Consider the following 23,869-nt stretch of genomic DNA (forward strand, 5'->3'; position numbering starts at 1 on the left):
CAGGCAAAATACATGAAGCAATGGTTTTCATGGCATTGGACATAAGGCAATAAAGAACAACGATCCCTGAGAGACAGAAAGCAAATAAGGTGAGCTTTACAACAATCCCAGTTTGCTGCCTAGAGAAAGTTAACAGACTGTGATGAGGGGTGTGGGAATCCAAGCAAAACCAAGTGGTCTCCTCGAGTTGAGGAATGCACGCTAGTTGTCTGAGGAAGAAGCCAAGACAACTAGAGTTCACAGGCAAAGTACCAGAAGGGAGGCAGCTGCACAGATAGAACTTGAAAGATCTGCAAAGGGTTCCCCTCAAATACTCAGTTGAGTACTGATCAGTGTATGCATGTAAGGAAACCACCTGAAGCCAGAGAAAGAATCTCCTGAAAGGATTAGTGGGAATAAACCCAAGAACTCACACAGGACTGGAAAGAATACCTGTTCCTGCCATTTCCAGTGGAAAACTCCATAGTTAATGGCATTGAGTAGAATAAACAGAAGGGGTTTGCCTCAGTAATGGGGCAAAATCAGCCCTAGGCTAAATGCTGCTCAGGTCCCCCCAATAGAGCTTTAAAAAAAGATTCAAAAGAACCGTACTACATCCATGTAGCTTAAGCCCACTTAAGCTTAAGCCCAAAGTTCAGCAATAGAAATTCAAAAACACCTAATATACAGCAGGCAAAATTCACAATTTCTGGCATTCAGTAAAAACGTTAGAAGGCATGCAAAGAAGCAGAAAAATATGACCCAAAATGAGGAGAAAATCAATCAATCAAAACTAAGAAATGATACAGATGATAGAATTAGTAGACAAGGACATTAGAAATTATTATAAATGTATTCTACATGTTCAAGAAGATAAGTAAAGATTGAACATGCTGTGTAGAGACATAAGGAAGGAAAGAAGGAAGGGAGGGAGGGAGGAACGGAGAAAGAGAGAGTAGAAGGGAGGGAGAGAGAGAGGGAGGGAGGGAAGGAGGGATGGAGGGAGGGAGGAAGGAAGGAAGGAAAGCAGGCAAAGAAAAAGAGAGAGGGGAAGAAAGAAGGAGAGAGAGAGAAAGAAAACGAAAGGAAAAGGGAGGGAGAAATAGAACTTACAGCGATAAAAACTTCAATGTCTAAGATAAACAATACACTGGATGGAATTAATGGCAGATCAGACATCACAGAAGAAGAGTGAACTTGAAGAATAACAATAGAAACTATTCAAAGTTAAACACAAAGAATAAAGAATTTTTAAAAATCAAGGCAAATCACTGAGATGTGAAAGAACTCCAAGTAGCCAAATATACATGTAATGGGAGTCCCTGAGGGAGAGGAAAAAGAAGGAAAAAGGAAGAAAAAATATTTGAGGAAATAATGACCAAAATTTTTCCAAATTTGAAGAAAACTATAACAGCACAAATCCAAAAAGTTTAAGAAATCCCAAGCACACCAAGGTACATTATAATCAAATACTAAAAATGAGAGATAAAGAGATAATCTTATGAGCAACCAGAGGGTAAAAAAGAGACACACTATAAACAGAAAACAAACAAAAAAAAAGATGATGGCAGATTTCTCAGGAAAAACAGTGCAAGTCAAAAGACAACATAGGAACATCTGTGAAGAAGTAAAAGGGGGGGGAAAAAACTGTCACCTTAGAATTCTTTACCCAGTCATCATTCCAGAAGAAGGCAAAATACTTTTTCAGATATACAAAGGTAAAAGTATTTGTCACCAGCAGAAATGTGAAAAAAAGACCTTCAAGCAGAAATTGAATGATGCCAGATGGAAATCTGACTTTACACAAAAAAATGAAGAGCACCAGAAATGGTAACTATGTGGGTAAATATAAAGACCTTTTCTATTATTTAAATTTCTTTTAAAAATAATCAACTGTTTAAAGCAAAAATAATCACAATGTATTACAGGTTTATAACATATGTAGTATGACGACAATAGCACAAAAGCTGAGAGGAGAGACATGGAAGGATCCTGAAATGGCACAGTATCACATGAAGGGAGACTGTGATAGAAAAATATCAATGTGGTAGATTTAAAGCCAAACATATCAATAATCAAATTAAATATAATTGGCCAAAACAACTCAATTAAAAGGCAGAGATGGGCTTCCCTGGTGGCACAGTGGTTGAGAGTCCACCTGCTGATGCAGCGGACACGGGTTCATGCCCAGGTCCGGGAAGACCCCACATGCCGCGGAGCGGCTGGGCCCGTGAGCCATGGCCGCTGAGCCTTCGCGTCCGGAGCCTGTGCTCCGCAACGGGAGAGGACACAACAGTGAGAGGCCTGCGTACCGCAAAAAAAAAAAAAAAAAAAGGCAGAGATGGGCAGAATGGATTAGACCCAGCTCTAGGCCACCTACAGGAAACCAACTTTAAATATAAAGACACAAATAGATTAACGGATGTGGAAGCGAGGGCAAGGGACAAGGATGCCCCACTTTTGACATGGGCCACTGAGAGACCACACTAACTTCCCTCCACATTACTTGCCATTGTATGCAGGTCCACTATCCACACTTCCTCCGTACCCTGTAGCCTCACAATAGGGGGGAGCCCAGCCGCTGTCACAGTGACAATTCTTATTGCTGTTACATACCTTCAAAACAAAACACCACTTTTGTTAATTGTGAATGTTGCTCTACATGATGAACTCAAGAATAGAAACCAAGAGAAAAGACTAAATTCATGCAAATCCATAGACACTTTTTAAGAATGAACAATTTATCAGGTATCTAAATTCCCCAATATCTAAAAATCTAAGAAGTCTTACAGAGAATCCTAAGAATTCTCATTATTCAGCATTACTTTCATGAACAAACCAAAAGACGCTATTACCTACCCCATGTCCATGACACTTTTTCTGAATATCACAGTCATAATTCAGAACAGACGCATTTACACATTGGAAATTTCTACAGATCTGAAAAAAAAAGAAGTAATGAGTAAAGAAAACTTGAACACATTAATAAACTAGCCAGAAAAAAACAGACCTGGGTGTAGATTATTTCATAGGTGAATTCTTTCACACTTTTCAGGAATAGTTAATTCTCATATCACATATTTGAAAATTTAGAAAAATAAGTGAAATTAACTAATTTAGATAGAACTAATGATCAAAGATGACACAAAGGCCAAAAACAAAGATAAAACTATAATCTTTCCTTCCATACATATATAGATGTGAAATTCAAAGTAAAACATTCACAAATGGATTTTTTTCAAGTCAGAGATGATCCCACTACTACAGAAAAGGATCAATGATAGGAAATCTGTTACTATAATACCTTACATAAATTGTCATTATTAAAATAAATACCAAAAAAGCATTTGAGGGCTTCCCTGGTGGCGCAGTGGTTGAGAGTCTGCCTGCTGATGCAGGGGACACGGGTTCGTGCCCCGGTCCGGGAGTATCCCACATGCCGTGGAGCGGCTGGGCCCGTGAGACATGGCCGCTGAGCCTGCGCATCCGGAGCCTGTGCTCCACAACGGGAGAGGCCACAGCAGTGAGAGGCCCGTGTACCGCAAAAAAAAAAAAAAAAGCATTTGATAAAATTTGACACTCACGTTAATTTTTAAAATTCTTTCCAAAATAAGAATAAAAGGATACTTTGTGACAAGACAAAACCTGTCTTCCAATATCATGACTAATTATGAAACTAATTCATATACAGACATTCTTTTTAAGAGACAAAATTGAAATGATTCCATGATATTTTAATTTTTTATGGCAAAACAAATGACAAACTGGAAAAAAAAATTTACAATAGACATAACTATCAGTTAATATTCTTTATATATGAGGAGCCTGTAAAAACAATAACAAAGATAACCCAACAGAAAAACAGAAAGATATGAATATGGACTAAGCAGAATAAATGAATATGAATATGAATATGGCCTGTAAGATTTCTGCTGAGAAATCCACTGATAGCCTTGTGCAGTTTCCTTTGTAAGTTGCAAGTTTGCGTTTTCTTGCTGCATTTTCTTTAATTCTTTTTCTTTAATTTTTGACAGATTTATTATAATGTGTCTTGAAGAAGATCTCTCAGTTGAACTTGTCTGATGACCCATTTGCTTCGCGAACTTGGATATCCAATTCTCTCCTCAGCTTTGGGAAGTTCTCAGCCATCATTCTGTTAAATGAGCTTTCTGCCCCTTTCTCCCTAGTTTACTCTGGAACTCAATCATTCACAAATTGCTTCCTTTGGTGTTATGCCATAGATCACATCAGCTTCCTTCATGCTTTTTCATTCTTCTGTTATTCTTTTCCTCTGAATGGATCATTTCAAAGTTCCTATCTTCCAGCTCACAGATTCTTTCTTCTGCTTCATGCATTCTAAGGTTGATGCTATTATATTTTTTTTCATTTCATCCATTATATTCTTCAGCTCCAGAATTTGTTTGGTTCTTTTTTTATGATTTCTATCTCTTTGTTAAACTTGTCATTTTGTTCATGCATTGCTTTCCTGATCTCATTAAATTGTCTTTTCTATGTTCATTGAGCATCCTTCAAACAGCTCTTTGAATTCTTTATTGGTACATTACAGGTCATCATGTCTTTGGGATCAGTTACTGGAAGATTACTGTGATCCTTTGGTGTTGTCATCTTTGCTTGACTTTTCATGTTCCTGGAAGTTCTGCATTACTCTCTTCACATCTGAAGTAGCAGTCAACTCCTCCAGTCTTTACTAACTACCTTTATGAGAGAAATACCTTCTTTCAGTCCTGCTAGGGATTCTGAGGCTTTCTCAGATTCTCTAGGACATGCCTGCTCCATACTTCTTGCTCCCTCTTAGGGAAGAATTCTTAAGCCTATTCTCTTCTCTCAATCCTGCAACATACAAACCAAGTGCTGACAACCCTTTCCAAAGCTGGAGCTCAAATCTGCGTTCCCTCTCTGGCCAGCAGATTCTAGCTGGCTCTCTGCACATGCTCACTAGCTGTCTGCAAAAGCTCACTCTTGCACCACTGTTGGGAGGGCATGTAGAGTGCTGGCCACAGGGTGAAGGGTGTCTGGGTAAGGCATGCAGCAAGCTGGAGGTGCCTGTTGGCCACTTGGGGGGATCTGCAGGCAAAGCATCCCCAGACGCTCATGGGTGGGCTTCTTGATGGAGTCCACCTCACAGTAGGATCTGCATTCCTTTAATATCCTCTGAGAGTCTTAAGTGCCACTCTCCCAGCCTCTTCTCACCTCCCAGTCACTTAAAAGCCTGGGAATGTTATTATCATGGAAGTTCCTCCAGAAGGAAACAATAAAGAAGGGAATAAATATCCCTTGCCAACAATTAGGACAAAACACTGTTGATTTCAAAGCGAGTTACTAAGAGTGTATTTTCCTTCTTATATAGCTTTTGTTTTTACTACAGCTAATACTTGTCTTTCTTCTTATACAACTGGCCTTTGTCATATCAGTATTCAATCTCTTCACAAAAAAAAAAAGAAAGAAAGAAAAAAAGAAAGTTCTCATGTCCTTTCCTCTTTCAAGTTCCCTCTTTCTCTAGAAACCTCCCTGCTCCACTTGCTCCAATCTAAATTGATTTCTCTACTGGCCTGGTACATAGCTGCAATTTTAGAATTTCTCTTTGACATTTTTCTGTGTCCTAGACTATAATTCTCTTTTTGGTGTACTTCCTCATTTGTTAGAACATTGTGTTAGATGATTTCCTAAGACAGGATAAATAAAGATAAATTTTCTGAAAAGAAATTTGAAACGATACATTGTCTAAAATGTTTTTATTGTGCTCTCTCACTTCATTGCTACTTTGGCTGTGTATAGAATTCTAGGTTGAGAATCTTTCAGAAACATGAATGTGTTGCTCCCTTGGTTCCCAGATTTCAATTCTCAATCTCATCCCTTTATATGTGACCTTTGTTTGTTTTGGGGGGGCCAGGGGTTTGTCTCTGGAAGCTATTCTTCACAAGTACTCTGACACAAGTTCGCTTCATTGTTTTCTTTCTCTAAATTAGAGATTTAAATTAGTTGGATTTTAAAATCTTTAGTTGATCCTTGCAGGCTTTTAGCTTCTCTCTCATTTTTCTGTTTCAGTCTTTTTGTTCAGCTTCCTCATAGAATTGTCCAAGTTTATGTAACAATCCATCTATAGTCCAGTTATACATGCATGAAGGAGAACAGTATACTAGGGTTAGGACAGGGAGACAGATATCTCCTAGCAGGAGGACCAAATAATATCAAAAATCTTATCTTCTCATCTCCAACCTGTTCCCAGGGGAACAGGCAACTGGTTGCTGATGCTTTGTTGACAAGATAGGAGAAGCAGACAGACAGAAGAGCTAGCCTCTCCATTGGCAGAATAAATTTAAGTCCATTTTCAATACCATGCCTCCCTCCACCAACCCCTCTCAGCTATAACCACTGTTTCCAAATCACCAATCTGTTTAGGGTTCTGCCAGACCAAGATACAGGCTCTTTGTTCACACCCTATCAGTCTGCACTGTAAGTTGTAGGTCCCACTACTCAGTCAAACTATCAATACTTTCTCTCCTCTTTCAGTTTCAAAACGTGTTGAAGTTTTTATCTACTGATGAAATCTCATATACTTCAAACTTTGGAATCTATTCCCTAATTTGTTTCTTTATATTTTGAGAGATATTGGCAAGGCAAACAGGATAAATGAATATTACAATCCACCATCTTTTACAGATTTTTTTTCCAATTCACATTTTCACTCTGAACTTCATAACTTGTAATAACTGACTGTGATGATTACTTTTATGTGTCCACCTATATGAGACAGAGGGCGCCAGGAGCCACGGGTCCAGGAATGAAGGGGTGGAAGTGCAGTGGCACCATTTACTATTTCTCCTTGTGACCCACTAGCAAAATGTTTGCTTACTGCTCCCAGGACCTTATGCTCTGTTGGCCTAGAAGTCTTAGCTCTAGAGGGAGTTATGCTTCCATCAGGAGACACAACAGTGACGCCACTGAACTGGAAGTTAAGACTTCCAGTTAAGTTCATGCCTCTGAATAAACAAAGAAGGGAGTTATTGTAGGCTGGGGTGACTGATCCTGACTCCCAAGGGGAAATTGGACTGCTACTCCACAATGGTAATAAGGAAGAGTATGTCTGGAATACAGGAGATCCCTTAGGGCATTTCTTAATATTATCATACCCTGTGATAAAGACCAATAGAAAACTACAACAACCCAATCCTGGCAGGACTACTAATAGCCCAGAGCCTTCGGGAATGAAGGTTTAGGGCATCCTGCCAAGTAAAGAACCATAATCAGCTGAGGTCCTTGCTGAAGGCAAAGAGAATACAGAATTAGTAGGGAAGAAGGTAGTTAAAAATAGCAGCTATAACTATATTACAGAAACAAAAACTGTAATTATCATGAGTATTTCCTCCTTATTTTGTTATGATATGCTTGTGTGTATATGTGTATCAAATATCTTTTTCTTCTCTCTCTTAGTTCCTTAGGTAACTCACAATGTATTGACTTTAAGTATTGTTAACTTTACATCACAGGATTTAAGTTACAGGATATTAAGAAAAGTAAACAATGGCCAAAGATTTTATCTCCTCTTCAAAGTAGTTCATTTTTGGTTGTAAGCAGGATACAATCGTTGTACACAGTTTTTCTACCATGTTAGGCAGAATTATGACTGTGCTATTGTCTTCAAGATTGTTTTGAAGATTGTTTTTGTCTTGGAGATTATGTATGGTTTAAGGAGATGCATATGGACACCAAGCTGACAAGGTGTGGACCTGTGATGGTTAATTTCATGTATCAACTTGACTGGGCCACAGAGTGCCTAGATATTTGATCTAATATTATTCTAGATGTTTCTGTGGGATGTTTTTGGATGTGCTTAATACATAAGTTGATCAAATGAGTAAAGCAGATTGTCCGTATGTTGGTCTCGTCCAATCAGTTAATGGTCTGAATAAAATGAAAAGGCTGACCCTCCTCCAAATAAGAGAGAATTTCTCCTACCTGCCTGCCCTCTAGGTGGGCATTGGTTTTTTTCCTGCCTCTGGACTCAAACCGAATCATAACTCTTTCTGGGACTCAAACCCGCTAGCCTTTGAACTGGAACTACACCATCAGCTCTTCTGGGTCTCCAACTTGCCCACTGAGATCTTGGGATTTCTTATCTTCCATAATTGTGTAAGCTAATTCCTCATAAAAAGCCTTATATATATAAACACACACACACACACACACACACACGCCCTTTTGGTTCTGTTTCTCTGGAGAACCCTGACCAATATTTCTTCCTTATGCCCAAACCAAGAATAAGCAACCCAAAACAACTGAAATGTACCAATATTGAGGTAAACCAGACTTTAGCACACCGAGTACAATGCACGACTCAACAGCAAAAGCTACGTGGGCAATGAGGCAGGAATGACTATCCAACTTCAATTAACTAAAGTCCATTCTAGTGGCTGTCTGTTACAGACTCAGTGATTGTGTTCCCCTCAAAATTCATATGTTGAGGCCCTAATCCACATGTGATGGTATCTGAAGATGTGTAATTAAGGTTTGTTGAAGTCATGATGGTGAAGCCTTGGTCCAGTGGGATTAGTGCCCTTATATGTAGAGACACTAGAAAGGAGATACTCATGTTTGTGCCTAATGAGATCCTGAACTGGTGCTACACTCAGCTCCAGACCCTCAAGCCACAGTCAGGAAGCAGCGCAGCACGTCCAAGGACCTGGCTGGGGACATGCACATCCATGCCTCAAGAACTAGGCCTACAGACTTCAGTTTTGGCTGTGGAATCTGAAACAGCTCTGAGATTTCATTCCAGTCAATCTCAGTCACAGTCCCGGGGTAGTCCTGCCCATCCAGGGACCCGATTAATGAACAGACAGCAGCCCTCTTAGGTACCTGATGAGAGCCCCACCCATCTATGCAACTGGTAATAGACCTGCTGTTTAAGGACCCAACTGTGGACCCTGAGGCAGACCCCTGTCCTGGGGCCACCTCCTGAAAAAGGTACTGGAGAAAGTTCAGTCCACCCAGGGACCAGTTAGCACCCATGCCCTACCAAGTCTGTGATAAAAAGTTCACCAACTGCAGGCCCTGCTGCACATCCAGAAACAGCTTTGTAACCAGCTCCAAACCAGGCAGACTGAGATCCCAGAGGTAATCCCATCAGCACACAGCACAGACAGGAGGTGTTTACCAGCTGAAACCAGTCTGTAAAGACTGGTGCTCCTTCAAATGCACAGGCACCAGTGCAAGGTTACATGGAAGAACCAAGCAAATATGACAACACCAAAAGAAACTAATAAAGTTCCAATAAATGACCCCAAAGAATGAAGATCTATAGTTTGCCTGATAAAGAACTCAAAATAATCATCATTAAGGAACTGAATGAAATGTGAGAGAACACAGGTAGCCAACCCAGCAAAATCAGGAAAACAATGAATGAACATAATGAGAAGTTTAATAAAGAAATAGGAACCAGTAAAAGTAACCAAAAAGAAACCCTACAGAAGAATACAATGACAGAAATGAAAAATTCAGCAGAGAGCTTCAACAACCAACTTAATCACCCAGGAGAAAGAATCAGTGAACTCAAAGACAGATCACTTGAAATTAGCCCATTAGAGAAACAAAAAGAAAAAAAGAATAAAAAAGAGTGAAGAAAGCCAATGTGAATTACGGGACACCATCAAGGAAACAAACATTTGCATCATGGGAGTCCCAGAAAGAGAAGGAAGAAAGGGGCAGAAAGAAAATTTAAAGAATTAATAGCAGGGACTTCCTGGTGGTGCAGGGATTAAGAATCCGCCTGCCAATGCAGGGGACGCAGGTTCAATCCCTGGTCCGGGAAGATCCCACATGCTGCGAAGCAACTAAGCCCGTGTGCCACAACTACTGAGTTTGCACTCTAGAGCCCGTGAGCCACAACTACTGAGCCTGCACTCTAGAGCCCATGAGCCACAACTACTGAGCCCACTCACCACAACTATTGAAGCCCGCGTGCCTAGAGCCCATGCTCCACAGCAAGCCACCGCAATGAGAAGCCCGCACACTGCAATGAAGAGTAGCCCCCACTCGCCGCAACTAGAGAAAGCCTGCACACAGCAACGAAGACCCAATGCAGCCAAAAATTAAAAAAAAAAAAAAAAAAGAATTAATAGCAAAAAACTTCTGAAACCTTGGGAGAATATGGACATTCAGGTACAGGAAGCTCACAGGACCCCTAGCAAGGTCAACCCAAAGAAGATTGCTCTGAGACACATTATAATCAATAATCAAAATGTTAAAAGTTAAAGACAAGGAGAGAATTTTAAAAGTAGCAAGAGAAAAATGACTCATCCCATATTAGGGAAATCCACCAGCAGCCCAGTATGGCTATCAGTGGATTTTTCTAAAGAAACCTTGCAAGCCAAGAGAGATTGAGATGATATATTCAATGTACTGAGTGAAAAAAATTGCCAACCACAGTACTAACCTGTCCTTCTGAAATGCAAAGTTAAAGACATTCCCAGACAAACAAAGCTAGGGGATTTCATCACCACTAGACCTGCCTTACAAGAAATGATAAAGAGACTTCTTCAAGTTGAAATGAAAGGACACTAAGTAACAATATGAAAACATAAAAAACTATAAAACTCATTGGTAAAGATAAATATATAGTCAAAATCAGAATATTCTAATACTGTAATGATGGTGTGTAAATCACTTTATGTCGAGTATAAAAGTTTTAAAAAAAAATCAAAAATAACTAAAGGTATAATGTTGTTTTGGATATGTCTCCTCAGGGAAGGAAAACAAATGGAACTACAGCAAACTAAAAAGCTTTTGCATAGCAAAGGAAACCATCAACAAAATGAAAAGGTCATCTACTGAATGGGAGAGATATTTGCAAATGATATATCTGATAAGGGGTAAATTATCCAAAATACACACACACACACACACACACACACACACACACACAAAACTCGTATAACTCAACATCCAAAAAACAAACCACCTGATTTAAAAATGAGAAGAGAATCTGAATAGACATTTTTCCAAAGAAGACATTCAGATGGCCAACAGGCATCACATAAAAAGATGCTCAACATCACTAATAATCAGGGAAACGGGCAAATCAAAACCACAATGAGATATTACCTCACACCTGTCAGAATAGCTATTATCGAAAAGACAATAAATGACAAGTGTTGCCAAGGATGTGGAGAAAAAGGAACTCCTGGTCACTGTTGGTGAGAATATAAATTGGTGCAGCTGCTATGGAAAACAATATGGAGGTCCCTCAAAAAATTAAAAATAGAACTATTATATGACCCAGAAGTTTCACTTCTGGGTAGTTTTACAAATAAAACAAAAACACTAATTTAAAAAGATATATGCACCCCTATGTTCATATGCACACACGCGCACACATACACATGCATACAATGAAATATTACTCAGCCATAGTAAGAATGTTGCAACAACGCGGATGGACCCAGAGGGTATTATGCGAAGTGGAATAACTCAGACAGAGAAAGACAAATACCATATGATTTTACTTATATGTGTAATCTAAAAACCAAAACAAATGAACAAACATAACAAAGTAGAAACAGAGTCACTGATAAAGAGAACAAATAGGTGGTTGCCAGAGGGGAAGAAGGTGGGGGAATGAGTGAAATACGTGAGGGAAATTAAGAGACACAAACTCCAAATGAGGCATGGGAATGAAATGTACAGCAAGGGAAATATAGTCAATAATAACATAATATATTTGTATGGTGACGGTAACCAGAGCTATCATGCTGATAATTTCGTAACAATTGAAAATACTGCATCACCCTGTTGTGCGCTAGGAACTAACATAGTTTTGTAGGTCAACTATACTTCAAAACACAAACAGACAAACTCATAGAAAAAGAGATCAGATTTGTGGTTACCAGAGGTGGGGTTCGGGGGAGAGAGAACTGGATGAAAGGGGTCAAAAGGTACAAATTCTAGTTATAAGATAAGTAAGTAACTAGGAATGAATGTACAACACGATTAATGTAATGAACACTGCTGTGTGTTACATATGAAAGTTGTTACAAGAGTAAATCCTAAGAGTTCTCACCACAAGAAGAAAGTATTTCTTTAATTTTGTATCTATATGAGATGATGGATGTTCACTAAACTTACTGTGATAATCATTTTATGATGTATGTAAGTCAAACCATTATGCTGTACACCCTAAACATATACAGTGCTGTACGTCAATTATATCTCAATAAAAATGGAAGAAAAAATGATGAAAAAAATAACTATAGGTACAATAATTTGTTAATGGATGCACAATATAAAAAGATGTAAAGTATGATATCAATAGCATAAAATACAAGGAAAGGAGAAGTAAAAGTGTAGAGCTGTGTATATAATTGAAGGTAAGTTGTTATCAGCTTAAAATAGACTGTTATAGCTATAAAATATTTTATGTAAGCCTCATGGTAACCACAAAGGGAAAAAACTTAAACACAAAAGATAAAGAGAAAGGAATTAAAACATGCACTACAAAAAAATTAATCACAAAAGAAGACAGAGAGGGGCAAAAGAACTAAAAAACAGTCAACAAACACTTAACAAACTGACAGGCACTAGGTCTTCACCTATCAATAATTAAATACTTTAAACATAAATGAACTAAATTCCCATATCAAAAGACACAAAGTGGTTGAATGGATTAAAAAATCAAGATCTAACAATATGTTGCCAACAAGAGACTCACTTTAGCTTTAAGGACATACATAGGTTGAAAGTAAAGAGATGGAAAATGGTATTCTATGCAAATGGTAACCAAGAGAGAGCAGAAGTAGCTACACTTACATCACATATAATAGACTTTCAGTCAAAATCAATCACAAGAGACAAAGAAGGTCATTGCATAGTGATAAAGGGGTCAATTCATCAAGAGGATATAACAATTATAAGTATATATACACCCTACATTGGAGCATCTAATATTTAATGCAAATAACAGGACTAAAGGGAGAAATAGACAACAATATAATAATAGTATAGGGGACTTCAGTTTTAACATTGGATGGATGATCCAGACAGAAATGTAATTAAGGAAACAGACCTGAAGAACACTACAGACCAAAATGGACCAAAAGACATAGACAGAACATTCCATGCAACAGCAGCAGAATACATATTTGGTATTCTGTATGTATCCATTCCACAAGATAAATCATATGCTGGGCCACAGAGCAAGACTTAAGAAGATTGAAATCCCATCTGGTCTCTATCTTGACCACAGTGGTATAATTAGAAATCAGTAACAGAAAGAAAACTGGAAAATTCACAAAAATATGGAAATTAAACAACACATTCCCGAACAACCAATCCTGCCATTTGCAACAACATGGATGGACCCTTCAGGGCATTCAGACTAAGAGAAATAAGTCTGATAGAGAAAGAAAAATACCATATGATCTCACTTATATGTGGAATCTTTTAAAAAGCTGAACTCAGAAACAGAGAGTGGAAGGGTGGTTGCCAGGGGCCAGGGAAGGGGAGAAATGGGGAGTCACTGGTCAAAGGGTACAAACTTCCAGTTATAAGATGAACAAGTCCTGGGGAGCTAATATTCAGCATGGTGATTATAGTGAACAATACTGTATTATATACTTGAAAGTTGGTAATAAGAGAATAAATCTTAAATGTTCTCACCACAAAAAAAGTTCTATTTATGTGAGGTGACAGATGTGTTAACTAACCTTATTGCAGTAATTATTTCACAATATATATGTGTATCAAATCATCACATTGTGTACCTTAAACTTACACAATGTTACATATTGATTGTATCTCAATAAAGCTGGGCTTGGCGGGGGTGGGCGGAGAGGGGATCAACAAGGGAGAAGAAGAAATGAAAGATACAGGAAAAGAACTACAGGGACATTATCTCAGATTCTGGGTTCCAAAGCTCTTTATTTGATTCTGTGGTTTGAATCAGTAAATTTCCTGCTATGCTTTAATTCAGTTTTAGCTGAGTTTCTGTGAGATTTAAGAGTACTGACTATAATCCACAGAGTAAAATTTCATAAATTAAAAAAGCCTAAGTATACAGCTTCAGAAATATAAAAGTATATTCACCAGCACACAGAATCCAGGAATAAATCTACATTACCAGTATTTGCTCCCGGAATGTAAAGACAATTCAATGTTGAGGAATTTATCAGTATAACCCAGCACATTAATAAGTCAAAGGAAAAGATGTAGTGATTATTAAAATAGCTGTTGAAAAAACTACTTATAAAATTTTTAATCTATTTGTTCTTTTATTCTTATTAATCACAACTAAAACAATTCTCCATTAAATGAAAAATACTACCTACCCCAAGCCAATAGCCAAAATCATATATAACCTTGGAAGGCTAGATGCATTCCCAGTCAAGTTAGGGAGAAGACAAAGAAGTACACTATTATCATTATTATTTAAAATTATCCTGAAAGCTCTATCATTGCAATTACACAAGAAAATAAATCCAAATTGTAAGTATCAGAAAGGAAATCAACTTTCTATCATTTACAGATGATTGTTTACCTAGAAAATTTTAATACAATCAACAATAAAAATATGTGACACTAAGTATATGGCTGGTAACAAAATAAATATATACAAGTGAATATATTTTTCTGAACATCAATAATAGCCAGTAAAAATATAAACAAAACAGTTTCTCTTATCAATAAACACCAATTAGAAAATGTAACATAACAAATTAGAAAACATAATAAGAGGCTATTCATAATAACAATAAAAATATAAAATACCTAGGAATAAAACTAACAAAAAATAAAAAGGACCTTTATAATTAAATCTTTAAAATAAGACCCCCCAAAAAATCAAGAGACATACCATGTTCTTCTATGGGAAGACTGAATAATGTAAAGATGTCACTTTTCCCCATTACAAATTTATAAATTTGATTTGATCCCAACCAAAATTCCAATGCGCTTTTATTTAAAAACTTTTTTTTTGCACCTTGACAAAATGATCTCAAGTTCATCTGGAATAATAAATGAATATTAATAGCCAAGAAAACTATGAAAAAAGAATGAGGGGGCATTTGTATGACCAGATAATAAAAATATATTATAAAACTGACAAAAACTAAAAGAAGGCAATACTGACACATGAGTATCAGACCAATCAGTGGACATTAAGAGAAAAAGCAGAAATCAAGTCCAAGTATATGTGAAAATTTAATAAGTAATTTAAATAAGATTTCAGATTAAAAGAGAGATTATAATTGAGGTGATGGCAAATAACAAACCATTCTGAAAAAACGTAACATTAGAAATCAGCATATAGTCATCACCTCTGAATGAATACAATGAAAAAGGAAAAAAAGAAGAAGGCCAACCTCATACTATACACTCCATATTCCCCTGGATTAAAGAGTTAAGTATGAAAAAAAATTAAAAATCTACGGGAAAATAATGCTCTGATACTATACTAAGAAAGTCTTGTAAAACATGTAAGTAAAGTTGGAAACCATAAAGGAAAGGAATAATAGATTTGTTTACATAAAAATGTAAACATGGCAAAAAATACTAAAAACAAAAGGAAGAGGCAAGTAATAACTGGGCAAATATATTACACGTATTACATCTTATATGACATAAGTTAAAGTTCTTTAAAATCAATAAGAAAAACACATCAATTTTTAAATGAACAAATAACATCGACAAGCAAATCACAAAAGAAGGAATAAATACATGGAGACAAAAAAATTCAACATCACTAATAATCGAGAAAGAGTAAAAAGAAAATTACCAAATGAAAGTTTAAAAACAATAGCACCTAATCCTGACTAGGATATAGAGTTAAAACATTTATTATTGAAAACTGCTTGGAAGATAAACGAATAAATACTTTTCTAAAGAGAAATTTGGCAAAACTATATCTAAAACCTTAAAAGTACACACCCCCTTACAGTAATTTAACCTCAGAAAATAATCAGGATTTTGTGAAATTTTTTAGAAAGCCATTTACCTCAGCATTGTTTATAGTAACTGCAGCAGTTGAGTTTATGGCGTGGCAAGGGCAGGCACAAGAATACCAGGGTCTTTTTGGTAAGAAGTGAGGGGCAACAGAATTGGACCTGAAAACTTGGTAGAAACTGAGGTAACTTGCGGGTCCCTCTGTCTTTTTCATGTGTCCCACATAATCAATTGATTGTGTTCGCTCTCCCCTCCTCTATTCTCCCATGAGTTGGTTTCTTCAACTTGTTCAACAATCCTGCTCCCTCTGTCTCTTGTACATAGCTGAAGCTCACCATAACCCTTCTAGCCCTCCTCCTACATCATGCTATCTCTCAAAGAATTCGTAGTTTCAGCGCTACTCTTAACTACCTTTCTTTACTTATATATTCCCCCCCAAAAAAGGAATTAGGCCTAGCTCCTCTCATCCGGGACCGCTGGTAGTAAGTCAGCAGCTAACTCTTGGCTAACACTGGATCAAAACAGCTGTGGCCAGGGTAGCAGGATGCATGGGCAGGACAAGCGCTATGACATTTCTAGTACAAAGACACGGATGCATGCACACATACATGCATACACACACACACACACACACACACACACACACACACACACACACACACACACAATCCTGGAAATCCCAGTAATAGCAGCCTGGCTAATAAGTTACAGCACATTGATGGGGAGGGGGGGATATGCCCAGTATATTACAACATAGAAAACACAGGTTATAATATATGACCCCAATGAAGAAATTGGGATAATAGAATTATAGTTGTTTTTTTTTTAATGGATGCAGAAGTTTCTTTAATGAAATTGTGGAAATTATCCAATGAGATGCAGATAATGAATACTCTAATCTAAGCAGATCCAGTGACCATGATGAAAACTGATCATTTCTGAAGTTAAAAAAAGCATTATATGAAACTAACACAGCATTGTAAATCAACTATACTGCAATAAAAATTTTTTTAAAAAAGAAAGCATTATATGGCTATAAATCATCAGGAGGTATAGTTGTTCTTATTTTTATTCTTGGTAGCTTTCTATTTTCCCAAATCTCTACAATAAACAGAGATTTCTTTTATACCCAGAAAAGAACCACTAGCTTTATATAATGATTTTTTTAATTTTTAAAATTTTACTTTGTTTTAGAAAACATTATGATTACCTTTCCAACGCCACATCGGGTGCCTTCATTCACCATGCCAGGATCGGGAACATCTGACCCAAGCTGGAAATCCACACCCCAACATTTGGTGCCTCTCCCAGGAGTCTGAATAATAGCAGGCACAATTCCAAATACAGGCATTTCTTGTACATTCTCACATTGAAGCTTTCCACACAAAGCATTCCTGGAAAGATAAATAATGCAAACTACAATGCATCCAGTGTAGATACAAAAGAAAAATTATATATTTTTTGTATATAGGCAGGGAGTTTATTGCTGTTTAGCTAAAGGGAATCTCAACAGAAAAAGTGTGTGAGAGAAACAGAGATCAAAGTAGCTCTCTTTAAATATAGCAGAGAAGAGGTAAGTGGATGCAAAGATGCAAATTAGTAGGGTACCAGGGGGTGTGGATGCTGACACGTAATAATCTCTCTTCACTACCTGCCTAGGGCTCAAAAAAGTCTAACTAATAAAGTTGTTTTTAAATGTGATATAATTTTATAAATGCTTTTACACAGAAAATAATAGAACTATACCAAAATTCAATTGTGTCTTCTTACAGAGTTATAGTAAAGAGAAACCTAGATTTTGTAATGTTAAATAAGTATGACAGGACTCCACCTTTCTTCACTTGGCTCACTCTTACTTAAAGACTCAATTCATTAACTCATTAATTCACTAATTCAATTCACTAATTCAGTAACAACGCTATGAAGACTTCCCTGACTACAATTCCTATTACAAGGCTGTGTAAGTTAAATGTCCTTCCTATAGCCTTTCAGGATACAATAAGTATCCCTAACATCAACTCTTATGATGCTGTATTGAAATTTCCTATTAAATTGATTGCCTTTGTCTTTTTTTTTTTTTTTTTTGGCTGCGTTGGGTCTTCGTTGTTGCACGCAGGCTTTCTCTAGGTGTGGCGAGCGGGGGCTACTCTTCGTTGCAGTGCAAGGGCTTCTCACTGCGGTGGCTTCTCTTGTTGCGGAGCACGGGCTCTAGGCGCACGGCTTCAGTAGTTGTGGCACGCGGGCTCAGTAGTTGTGGCGCACGGGCTTAGTTGCTCTGCGGCATGTGGGATCTTCCCGGACCAGGGCTCAAACCCATGTCCCCTGCATTAGCAGGCGGATTCTTAACCACTGTGCCATGAGGGAAGTCCTAATTGATTGTCTTTTGATCCAAGCACCTACCCTATTCTTAAATCTCCCCTATGCTATCACTGCCAAGTCATTATAGGATATTGTTTTCCAATTCCTCTAATTCATCACCTCCTAAATATTCTCATACCAGCTATCGTATCTTTTACTTCTTGAGTTAAAATCTTTCTCCCTATAACTTTTCCTCATTGGTCCCAGATCTTCAACATGAGACCACACAGATGATGTCTTTTCTTTCCTCCACATGGCAGCTTTTTAGGACAATTATCACATAGGTCCTAATTACTTACTTCACAGGACAATAGTCTACAATCATTTCTCATGCAACAAGGAAGCTCCCCTCTAAATATGTTCTAGTTTGTCCCACTCCCTCTTGAAGCACAGTGCTCGGAGTAAAATATGAAGTTTCAGTTACAGCCTGACAAGCAAAGAACAAGATGAACTGCCATTTCCTTTATTCTAGATACTGTACTTCTATGAAGCCCAGGATGACAGTAGCTCTTATGATAACTACATTACATTATTGACGTCCTTGAATTTATCCTCAGCTAACACCCCTATTTACTTTTTGCACATGCTGCTATTAAGCCTCCTCTTCCTTCCATCCTTCACTTAAGAGTTAGTTATTTTGTCCCATCTTTACATTTATTCTTATGTCACCATTTATTCACAAGGTAACCTGAGTAAAGTGCTTAAACTTTCTTAAGTTCAGTTTCTTCATCTGAAAAACAAGACCTAAATAATGATGCCTATCTCACATAATTAGTTGAAATTAGATATGAAAACCTCTAAAACAAAGCATAGAAGAAAGCAGATCTCAGTTAGCATCTACTGGAACCTACCAAAATTCATGCTGCTATGATATACTTAATGTCTCATGTATCGTCTTAGTGACATATTAAGAAGTAAAAGGAAAATACTCTTAACATATTAAAAGAAAACTGTCACAAATCATTAAAAGGATAGTCACTTCAACAGAAAAAAATTAGCAAAGATGCAAATAGGCAATTCACAAAATAAGAAATGCAAACAGGCTACAAAGCCAAGAGATGCTCATTGTTATAGTAATAAAAATTATATTGCAAGCACCAACAGAATAACTGCTTCAGGCAAGGATAATCAATGCACGCTTAAACCATGAGGTGAAACACTGGTGGGGAACTGGATATTTATATGGTACAAAATCATCACTCCACATATTACTTGATAGTTGCAGTGGGAAAGACCTAACTTTACAAGAGCAAGATCTGGTCATTGCCACTTAGTAACAGTAATAATAAGACAATCCAGAATTATGTGCCTCCTTGACATCATCTACCACCTACAAAGTAGTCAAATACTTACGAAGTATTCAAAATGTTTAACCTGAATCTAATTAAGACTTTAGATTTAACTTCTGATGTATAGAAAATTCAGGGAATAAAGACGCAAGTTAAGCAACGTTGAGAAGGAACTACCAAACAAATCCAGAACGTGGGCCACCCTAAAAGACCACTGGCCCAGTCATTTCCTCAGGTCACTGTCATTGAAAAGAAAAAAATAAATAAACTGAAGAAGAATATTTTAGATTAAAAGTGACTTAAGTGGGGCTTCCCTGGTGGCACAGTGGTTAAGAATCTGCCTGCCAACGCAGGGAACACAGGTTTGAGCCCTGGTCCAGGAAGATCCCACATGCCACGGAGCAACTAAGTTGGTGCACCACAACTACTGAGCCTGCGCTCTAGAGCCCACGAGCCACAACTACTGAAGCCCGCGTGCCTAGAGCCCGTGCTCTGCAACAAGAGAAGCCACCGCAATGAGAAGCCTGCGCACCACAACGAAGAGTAGCCCCGGCTCACCGCAACTAGAGAAAGCCCGCTCGCAGCAACGAAGACCCAATGCAGCCAAAAATAAAAGTAATTATTATTTTTTTTTAAAGTGCCTTAAGTGACATGACAACTAAATGCAATGTGTGAACCTTGTTTGAGTCCTGATGTGGAAAAAAAAAAACAGCTATGAAAGACAATTTGAGGACATGGACAATTGGAGAAATGTGAATATTGACCAGGGATTACATTACATTAGGAAACTCTGAATTTTGTTAGGTATGATAACAGTATTGAGAACGGGCTTATATGTTGGAGATGAATACTCAAGAATTTAGGAGTGATGCATCATAATGCTGATAATTTACTTAAAAATGGTTCAGCAAAATCTAGACAAGGTAAATATGATAAAATATTAACAGTGTTTTAATCTAGGATATATGGGTGTTCATCATACTATTCTTTCTACTCCTCTGTGTATTTAAAACTTTTCATTTAAAAAGTTTAACAAACTATTGAATGTTAAGAATGGCTCAAGGGGGCTTCCCTGGTGGCGCAGTGGTTGAGAGTCCGCCTGCCGATGCAGGGGACGCAGGTTCGTGCCCCGGTCCGGGAGGATCCCACATGCCACAGAGCGGCTGCGCCCGGGAGCCATGGCCGCTGAGCCTGCGCGTCCGGAGCCTGTGCTGCGCAAAGGGAGAGGCCACAACAGTGAGAGGCCCGCGTACCGCAAAAAAAAAAAAAAAAAGAATGGCTCAAGGATGTATTTGTACAATACAACATGGGGAATATAGCCAATATTCTGTAATAAATGTAAATGGAAAGGAACCCTTAAAAATTGTATAAAAATATAAAAAATGTAAATAAATAGTTTAAAAGGACGACACCATCTTGTTCTGCAAGAGAGGACAGCTCTTTTGGTGAAATGGAACAAGACAATGTGCACAGCAGGGGGTGGGAGTCGGTGGGGAGTAGGAGTGTATATGTGCATAAGAAACCCTGGAGAGGCAGACAAAAAGCTCAAAGACACACCTGAAGAGCAGGGTGGGAAGAGGGAGAAAGAGAGTAAGAGTGGAAACCACATTTTCTCTATACCCCTTTAAACATTTTTGAAAAACAACAACAAGAAATTAAATAAGTATTTACAAATTCATTCAAAGCAAGAATGAAATATCTATTTGATGTAACAAATTGGAAAAGTATTTCTTAAGACAATACTCTGACATTGATGAGGGGGTAGTGGAAGTATAAATCAGTCAAACGTTTTGAAGGTCAATTTAGAAGCATCTATGAAGAGCCTTTAAAACTATGTTCCATTTTCTTTTGAGAAAAATCTACTAAAGAAACAATCGGAGACATAAATACTTAAATTGTATTTATCACAGCCTTGTTTAAAAAAACAAATTACTGGAAACAACATACATTTCTAACATAAGGAAATGGTTAAAAGAAGCTGGGTATATCCTATAAATGCCTTAATAGAGTGGAAAGTAAATACATCAACTTATAAAACAGTATAAATCATACTATGCAATTTTGTTTATACACACAGATATGGGTCTCTGAGTACACATATGTGTATGTATATATGTGTATGATACATATTTATATGCTTATGAATACACATGAGAAGGAAATAACAATAAAACTTTAACAGAGTATCTCTGGATGACAGGACCATATGTGACCAGTTTCTTGAGACTTTTCTAGATTTTATGCATTTTCTATGATGGGGATGATTATAAGGAGTGTGATGATGATGATGATGATAAGTCCTACAATGAACCGGGTACTCTTCTTAGTATTAACATCCACCAACTCATTCAGTCTTTAAAACAATACTTAGAAATAGGTACCATTATTATTTCCATTTTACAGAAGAGAAAAATGAAGTATGTAAGCGAAGTAACGTGTCCAAAGTCTCAGAGATCTTAAGTGGTTAAAGCAGTATTCAAACCCAGAGTCTAACTTCAAATGAGTATTCCTAATGACTATATTACATTATTCTTATATTACTATTATAAAATGCTTTTCAAATCAGCTACCCAGTAATTTAAGTTTTGTAAATGTAGGTGCTATATTTTCATCAAGATATTCATAAAAATATGGAAACGGGACCAGGCTAAAGACAAGGATAAGGCATATGTAGCAAGCCCCTTCCAGGTCTGCATCAATCCACTTATCCCAAGGTTTAGCTCAGCTCATTCAATTAGTCACACTAATTCCACCCATTAGATATATCATCTGTTCCTTCATTCGTTCAACAAACAGTTAATAGGCACTTACTATGACAATGTGCCAGGCACTATGTTAAACACAGAATGGACTTTACAGTGTAGTGACAAGGGTGGTAACCAGATGGTCACTTAAACAAATGAGATGTCTTATGAGACAAATACTACAAAAAAAAAATCTGAAGTATTAAATTTGGTAGTAATGAAAGGATCAGTTCTCCAGAAGACATAACAATCCTAAACGTGTATGCACCTAATAACATAAGCACTGAAGAACACACTTCAAAACACATACAGCAAAAATTTATAGAACTAAAAGGAGAAATAGACAACGTCATAATCACAGCTGGGGATTTTAACACACCTGTCTCAGAAACTGAAGGGTAAACAGATAAACACACACACACCCAAAATATACAAGATTTGAACAAGACCATTAATTAACTTGACATTTATGGAATAATATATCCAACAACTGCAAGATACACTTTTCTTTTTAATTGAACATGGAACATTCACCAAAACAGACTATATGCTGGACACTAATTCACATCTCAATAAATTGAAAAGAACTGAAATCATAGAGAGTATGTTCTCAATGGAATTAAACTAGAAATCAAAAACAGATAACCAGAATATTCCCAAATATTTGGAAATTAGCAATACACTTTTAATAACACATGAGTCAAAGGAGAAATCACAGTATAACTTAGAAAATATTATGAACTGAACAATAAGGAAAATACAACACATCAAATTCAATGAAAGAGAAACATAAAACTTTTTAACCAGTTCATCCTTCCTTCAACTTTCAAATTTCTACTTTTCTCATTTTGATTTAGCCTAATTATGTTAGCCAAGATGGGTCCAATTCCTCCAAGTGCAGGACAGAGCCCTCCTTGGTCTTTTCAAAACACCATAAAAAAATCTTAAAAATGCTGTGCCTATAACTGGTTTTGTATCTGACCTTCCCTTTATCTGGAAAATTACCTATTACACTACCTATTGGATTGGACAAAAAGTTCATTCTGTCAGTGAATATGTTGTTCAATAAAGTTCTTTGTGAAAATTTAAAATGTGTCTTTTATTTGTACTTAAAACCGAACAAACTTTTTGGCCGACCCAATATCTTTTCTAAGGCAGTATCACTTTTAAGTGATTATTCTTGCTAAAGCAATGGTTTGGACATAAAACCTTCCCGTGCAATTTAAATATACTAAAAATTTATTAAGAATAATAGTTTGACTTCCCCAGAAAAAGAGTGCTATATAAATGCAAGAGAACTTATATCTACAACTAGTTTTGAGACTATACAAGGTAGTCAAAACAGTTATGTTCATACCCTCTTTTGAAATACTTTCTTGTTTTTCTAACTTCCTTCAACCTACTCTGTTTTATATATCAAGAAATGTATATTCTAAATATTCTGTGAAGTATACTTTATGTGGATAACTAATTTGTAAAGAATTAGAACAACATAATTTGGCTAATGTTAAAAAAAATAAAAGCACACAGCATTAAGAACATCTATAA

General features: G+C 37.0%; 1 protein-coding gene across 1 annotated transcript in view; it reads right to left on the minus strand.

Moving 5' to 3' along the window:
* ADAM9 (ADAM metallopeptidase domain 9) overlaps positions 1-23,869 on the minus strand; it is a 101,385-nt gene that overhangs the window by 15,272 nt on the left and 62,244 nt on the right. The window contains exons 16-18 of the mRNA XM_060001458.1: positions 17,141-17,324; positions 2,839-2,919; positions 2,490-2,595 (exon numbers count right to left, since the gene is read on the minus strand). Of these exons, the coding sequence (XP_059857441.1) occupies positions 2,490-2,595; positions 2,839-2,919; positions 17,141-17,324 (371 nt within the window). The remainder of the gene's footprint in view (positions 1-2,489; positions 2,596-2,838; positions 2,920-17,140; positions 17,325-23,869) is intronic.

The sequence above is a fragment of the Delphinus delphis genome, chromosome 21 (assembly GCF_949987515.2).
Source record: "Delphinus delphis chromosome 21, mDelDel1.2, whole genome shotgun sequence".
NCBI classification, from domain to species: Eukaryota; Metazoa; Chordata; class Mammalia; order Artiodactyla; family Delphinidae; genus Delphinus; species Delphinus delphis.